Consider the following 7,282-nt stretch of genomic DNA (forward strand, 5'->3'; position numbering starts at 1 on the left):
TTGTTCCTTACACATACTTTGTCATCCCACTTCTGAGATAATTTTACACAATGACTAAAATACTCACACTAGAGGATCCTATTAACAGTATCAATTGTTTTAAAAAAACAATACAAAGAGTGAGAAAATAATAGATGCAATTGGAGCCATAAATGGTTTTGAACTCCATCTATGAGAGAGCAGTTTAAAGTTGAGTAACCCAACTGAACCAACAGCTCTGTGTCTTGGGGAAACAAAAAAAAAAACAGTTACGTACAACAACATTGGGAAATGAGGTGTAAATAGGTTTAGGTAATAGAGGTGTAAAAGTAGGTTTGTGGTGGATGAGGCTGTTACAGAAGAGCACTGCACCTGATCCCTCATGAGAAATTTGCAGTGGTGGAAACTGTGTTGCTCTCATCATTGGCAGCAAGTTTGTTTTGACTTTGACAAAACTTCAAGTTTACATCTGTGACAATTGGTGCATTAATATAAATTATATAATTGAATCTATCTATTGCATAGTTATATTGTATATAACAGCAGATAAAATTAGGGAGAAAGTGAGTAAAATGGGAGAAAACGGCTTTGCTGCATCCTACTGCTTATATGCTGTGATGTGTGATGGAGATTAATAACATTAAAAAATATATACTACATATCAAACTGTTGTAACTTGGGCCAAATGCAGTCCACCACAGTGACTCATGTTAAAATAACCTTGGGTAGGAGATACAGGTGAGAACTATTGTTGAGTCTTTAACCTGAGTAGCTCGGTCTAGTTTGTGGCATTTAAAGCCACCTACTGGACATATATCATACAAAAGCTGCACACTATTTGTTTTACAAGTGTCACGTTACATGCTTAAAAATAGAGCAATTAGTTGAATAATTTATGCATAGAAATCAATCTGCAACTTCAATCAATTCAGCTTTTCAGTTCAATGCAAAATATTCTCTAGTTACAGCTTTGCAGAAGTGAGAATTTGATGATTTTCTGTGAATGCAGTATTTTAGGGTTAGACCAAAACAGGCAAAACATTTTTTTTTATAAAATATGCTAATTAGTTGATATCATATTGCTCTTTGTTCTATTTAACTTTAATGCACACTGCCAAACTGATTTTCATTTTGTAGTCTGAGCACAATGACGAGACCAAAAGGTTGTTTGTTGCAACCCTTTTAGACAATTATCAGCTTTTCCAGAAAAGACGCAAGATCTATTAGTTTCAAATGTATAAAGTAAAACAAATGTGCTATGTGAATTATGGAATCTAGTATTGATTTCAGCCCATACTTTGGCCGCAAGTCTAAATATCACTGTAGTCACTTCAAAGTCAAATGGCCGGGAGCATTCTCAGAAGATATAACACAGGACAATACAAGATGGATTTGATGTGTGACAGACAGTGTCACTGAATTTATTACCATAGTATCAAACAGTTCACCCCATCATTTCAACCACAGTTGAGAAACTGGGCATACAGTCCTTCCATCCTCTGAAAACAGTGAGGAGCAAAACAGACACTTGTCAACACTCATTTGCCCTCTTAAATATAATGCGCTTATGAACAACTGTTACAGTAAACAGAATTAAAGACTGTGGTATGCGGCCCGTTATGCATGTTACCTTTATATTTTTACACTAAAATACTCAAATTACACATTGGATGCGTTTATAGAAAAGTATTGTTTGACTTTTCTGCCACTGGTGAAATCTGCTCACAGGTCACAAACTTAACTTACTGTAGTTAAGCGCACAATCAGAAGAATTTTACAGCTCATTGGGGTTGTAAAATTTTATTTGGAGAAATCTGTACATGGAGGTTTTGGCCTTCAGTGTGTTCACATGTATAAGCATAATGGGGACACAGACAGGTAGCTCACTGAAGATCAAGAGAAGTGCTATCCATTACTCAAAACTGGACAGGAAGTTCAGTACAATCTGCTTCAGTTTAGCATCTGATGCCTCCGAGATATGGCCTTCAGCTCTAAAACAGAAAACAGGTCAAGTCAAATTAACACTTGTATAAACACCCATGTTAATTGTTCAAACATTGTGGCTGAGAAATCTGTCTCACCTGATTGCGGCAAGCAGGTCCTGGTGCTGGCTGAGGACGTGCTGCAGGAAAGCCTTCTCGAACTTTGTGATTTTGCTGGGCTCCATCTTGTCCAAGTGACCCCTGACACCAGCATAGATGACTGTTACCTGCTCCTCAATGGCCATGGGGCCTGGAGTGGGGGAGACAAGAGTTAAGTTTTGCATTTTAAAAAGACATACAATGCAAGCTTGGCATTTGTATTATACTTCTTGAGAAACAAATTGTTAAAAGAAACTGACACTTACAATACTGTCCCTGTTTAAGCAATTCAGTGAGCCTGACACCCCTGTTAAGAAGCTGCTGGGTGGCAGCGTCCAGGTCAGAGCCGAACTGGGCAAAGGCAGCCACCTCACGGTACTGAGCCAGCTCCAGCTTCATGGTACCGGCCACCTAAACGGTAGAAATAAAAGGATTTATAATGCTGGAGATGCAGGATTTGTTTTACTGTGAAACCAAACATGAAATTGAGCTAAAAACTTCAGGGTGATGTCTGAATTGAAAAACAAAAACAGATGATACCTTTGCACTTCAGCACTTTGAGATCTTTGATGAAAAGTGCATTATAAATTAAATGTATTATTACCTGCTTCATGGCTTTGGTCTGGGCAGCGGAGCCTACTCTGGACACAGACAGACCCACGTTGATAGCTGGGCGGATACCCTTGTAAAACAGCTCAGTCTCCAAGAAGATCTACAGCAAGCAGATACAAGATGACAATACAATAGCATTGTAACGACGAATGTTTCATATATGAGCCAAAACACAACCAACAATAGAGGACCGTTGACAAACCTGTCCGTCTGTGATGGAGATGACGTTGGTGGGGATGTAGGCAGACACATCACCGGCCTGGGTCTCGATGACGGGCAGGGCAGTGAGGGAGCCGCCGCCGAAGTTGTCGTTCATCTTGGCAGCTCTCTCCAGCAGACGGGAGTGCAGGTAGAACACATCACCGGGGTAAGCCTCACGACCAGGAGGACGACGTAGCAGCAGGGACATCTGACGGTAGGCAACAGCCTGAGAGGAGGAAGGGAAAAAAGTAAATTTAACAAGGTTGCACTTGGGAATACTTCCACAATTTCCTTATTATTATTATTATCAAAGATATTTAACTGCAATCACGGACAACCGTTTTACAGGGTATTCAGTTCTAATTACAACAACAATCCGAGTCCTCACCTGCTTGGACAGATCATCATAGATGATCAGGGCGTGCTTGCCGTTGTCTCTGAAGTACTCTCCCATGGAGCAGCCAGAGTATGGGGCCAGGTACTGCAGAGGAGCAGCATCAGAGGCAGTGGCAGAGACCACGATGGTATACTTCATGGCATCAGCATCAGTCAGCCTCTTCACCAGCTGAGCAACAGTGGATCTCTTCTGTCCGATGGCGACGTAGATGCAGTACAGCTTCTTCTTCTCGTCAGTTCCCTCATTGAAGCGCTTCTGGTTGATGATTGTGTCAATGGCAATGGCAGTTTTGCTGGAAATTGGAGATAGATTTAAAAAAAAAACAAAAAAAAAAACATTCTTACCAATTTTTGCAAAGCACCCAAACATTGGCTACCATTAATCCATGGAATGGTTCTATGTCCAAATACAGTACATTTGTATCTATTCCAAAGTATTTACCCGGTCTGCCTGTCACCAATGATCAGCTCACGCTGGCCTCTGCCAATGGGCACCAGGCTGTCCACAGCCTTAATTCCAGTCTGCATGGGTTCCCTCACAGAGATACGGGGGATGATACCAGGAGCCTTCAGACCCACACGCCTACGGATGCTGGAGCCAAGAGGACCCTGAGAAAAAATAAATATGCATTTTAAGAGATGAACCGACATATCAAGATGCTGACAAGTGTGCCAATAAAGCCATTTAATGCAAACAAGCAACAATGCTACGTGTTACTTTGACCAAAATCGTAACTGAGATTTTATGTATTATTTGTGTTAAGACAGACACACATATACTCAAGTAATTAGAAGGAAAACAAGGTTTCTATTTAAACACAAGTTAAAGTGGCTCAAGTGACCTTTCCATCGATGGCATTTCCCAGAGCGTCCACCACGCGGCCGAGCAGCTCCTCACCAACAGGGACATCCACAATGGCACCAGTCCTCTTCACAATGTCACCCTCCTTGATCAGCTTGTCGTTACCGAACACCACAACACCAACGTTGTCGGGCTCCAAGTTCAGAGACATGCCCTGGGAGAGAAAAAATATATATAAATTAGAAGAGCCAAATGCTGTTTTAAAGCTGGTCGCTTTGACCTACAAAGTATAACTGAAGGTTAACTGAAGATGATGGCTATTTAAGGTTTGGGAGCATTTCACATTTCAGTTTATGGAACAAGGTACTGTTCTTTCAGTTTTGTCAATTCAAGATAAGTGCACTGTCTAATTATTGCAATAGGTTGATCTGTAAGTTTAGCTTTACTTAGCCCTGAAAACAAAACGTGTTTTATAAGTGTCCTTTTATACATACCTTCAGTCCAGAAGAAAACTCCACCATCTCTTCTGCCTGGACATTCCTCAGCCCGTACACTCTGGCAATACCGTCACCGATGGACAGCACGCGTCCAGTCTCCTCCAGGTCGGCAGAGGTGTCAGCTCCCATGATCTTCTCCTCCAGGATTGAAGACACCTCGGCTGTGCCTGCGAGAGACAAGACATGCGTTATAGGATCTTGCTTGAATAATGCCAGATTTAACAAAAAAAACACATTAAATTTAGGAAAACCAGATATATAAATACAAAACATCTTGATATAAAACTAGAGGACAATACGGATTTTGGTTATAATACTGCAATATAATCTAATTAGTTAAATTCATACAATTTTCAGAACATAAAGCCACTTGAGTTACACAGTAAAAATGTTTTCCAAAACATCCATCACTAGCTCAGTATAAATATTGTAAAGGCTAACAATAAAAGTAACACAACTCAATTGCAAGTCAAAGATATTGTGACATTGCTGTGATTTTGTCAATTTATCCTTTTGCCTCTTCTACGCAAAGGATAACTTTATTACAGACCCTTTATTTCTCTCTTTAGTTAACATTTTCAGGTAAGTTATATAGAAAGTCTTCACAATGGCACGTATGAATACTGATGCGCTTGTTTGTTCAGATATACATGTTAACCTGTAGAATGCTATCCTGTTAACTTGACATAGCAATTACGAAGACAACTTCTGTACCGAGATCAATGACCTTCATAAATCACCTTTAGGGGCTGACCTATTAGTGGAGGATAATTATTAATTATATTAGTATTATATTATTAGTTTCTGTCATGTTGTTTTTCACTTACCTATCTTCTGCAGCCATGGTCTGTGTGTGTGGAGGTGGTTGACCCCAACGCAGGCGGCCGGTACAGCCTTGGACACCTGATTTAACGACAGACAGATTTCATTAAGCGTTAACAGCAAATAAAAGTTGCCTAAACATACTGCAGCGACAGTTAAAATGTGCAGTTTAAAAGCTGAGCTAACGCTGTGCAGCGGAGACGACGTGCGCTGTCAAGCTTCCTGACCTTCAAAGCGTGGCTGAATGAGCCCTTAGCTGGTAGCTAGCAATTAGCTTGCGTGCTAACTTAAGCGCTGCTTGCTGCAGGACGAAGACGTCGTTTCACAAGGGCAACTTCAACAAAAACATTGTATACGACAATTTCGAGGTCACTAACGCGAACGATTATTTAGGAGAGTTTAGGGCCGCATTAATAAGTCGATGACAAGGCAGCTAGCGGCCTTAACATTAACGTTACCCTTCACGCCCATAATGTTCACATTGATATTAGATAAACTTTCTGCAAAATATCCATTTGATATAGATAGTTTAATTATAATACTTACAAATCCAGCCCTTCTGGGAAGGGTCCTGGCCAAAGCTGCTGCAACTCTCACGGTTAACATTTTGTCGGGTTGCTAATGACCTGTCCTCCACCACTAGCGGCTTCGACCTGGCTGTGAGTGAGAATGTAATGGCTGAATGAACTCTTCTTCTATTTATGTGACACTGACGTTAAATGTCCTGTTCTACAGCTCAACTCTGCCCCCTGTCGTCATGGAGATGAGACTAGCGGCAATATTTTTTAATAACTTTATTTTGGACAAACCTGTTCGACTTGATGTTAATATGAAGGATATGTATGTATATGGGTGGACAATATATTTATTTATATAACAACACATACATAGGCCTACTGACCATTCATTTTTTAAACCAGTCTCTTGTGAGTCCCACAACTTTATAGAAGTGCAACATGGAGTTGAAAAAATAAATAGCCCTTCATATTCTTCATATGAGTGGAGAACTACAGTTTTTTTTTTTTTTTTTTTAAATGTAGCTAACTTCTTGTATATAATTTTCGCCCTAAAACATTAAGCAATAGCCGATTACTATTATTTGTATTAAGATGAACTGACAAGGCTGGACAGAGGCCCTTGCAAGCCTAAAGTCATGGTTATACAGGGGGAAAATATAGTGTTCATGTGGGTCCCAGCACATTCAAGTAGGCCTATCCTCGGAAATGAGTGAGCAGACAGATTGGCAAAAGAGGCAGTTAAAAAAAAAATCGTTGAAGTCTATATATTAAATTATCAAAATCAGAGGTTAATTATGACAGAGGAAGTTTGTTAAATAATTAAAAATGTTTTATGGAGAAGGGGTACGATTAAATGAGTGTATATACTTCTTCCCACTCCTTTTTGGACATGTCAAAAAAACAATCAAGTGTTTTGTTATGATGATGATGTATCTATGTTGTTATCTAGCCTATTGTTATTTTCTGAATGACCTGGTTTCCTGTTTTCTTTTACATGTTCGAAATAAATTTCAAAGAAAGAAAGAAAGAAAGAGGGAAAGTAACTTAGTGGCAACAGTTGGGATAACGTAATAAAAGGGAGACATTAAACTTAATCCAAAAAGGAGTAGGTAGCCTATGTTAAGAAGTAAGGGAACACAATGGAAAGAGCAAGTAATAATAAGCAGGCTGAGAGTTGGACACAGCAACCTAAACAAAACACATCACATTACAGGGAAACATCCAACTGTTTTTTTGTGATCATTGTGGGGTACCAGAAACTGTAGAGTATGTGCTTGTTAGTTGCAGGAAATATGTAGGCCTATCAAAAGGAAACAACATGTTGAAGAAATTAAACGATTTGGGATAACAGAAGCAGAAGTGAAGAACATACTG

At 39.7% G+C, this 7,282-nt stretch overlaps 1 protein-coding gene across 1 annotated transcript; it reads right to left on the reverse strand.

The window, feature by feature from the left end:
- Positions 1-1,370: 1,370 nt before the first annotated feature.
- On the reverse strand, positions 1,371-6,120 carry LOC116054102 (ATP synthase subunit alpha, mitochondrial-like). Its single transcript, XM_031305442.2, has 11 exons — positions 5,937-6,120; positions 5,396-5,471; positions 4,566-4,735; positions 4,112-4,285; positions 3,712-3,878; positions 3,262-3,562; positions 2,875-3,099; positions 2,665-2,772; positions 2,327-2,471; positions 2,061-2,211; positions 1,371-1,970 (listed from the first exon to the last, which is right to left on the reverse strand). Exons 1-11 carry the CDS (start codon positions 5,994-5,996, stop codon positions 1,892-1,894), a joined length of 1,656 nt encoding a protein of 551 aa, XP_031161302.1. The 5' UTR covers positions 5,997-6,120; the 3' UTR covers positions 1,371-1,891.
- Positions 6,121-7,282: the final 1,162 nt, after the last annotated feature.

This window comes from Sander lucioperca, chromosome 2, assembly GCF_008315115.2.
Source record: "Sander lucioperca isolate FBNREF2018 chromosome 2, SLUC_FBN_1.2, whole genome shotgun sequence".
NCBI classification, from domain to species: domain Eukaryota; kingdom Metazoa; phylum Chordata; class Actinopteri; order Perciformes; family Percidae; genus Sander; species Sander lucioperca.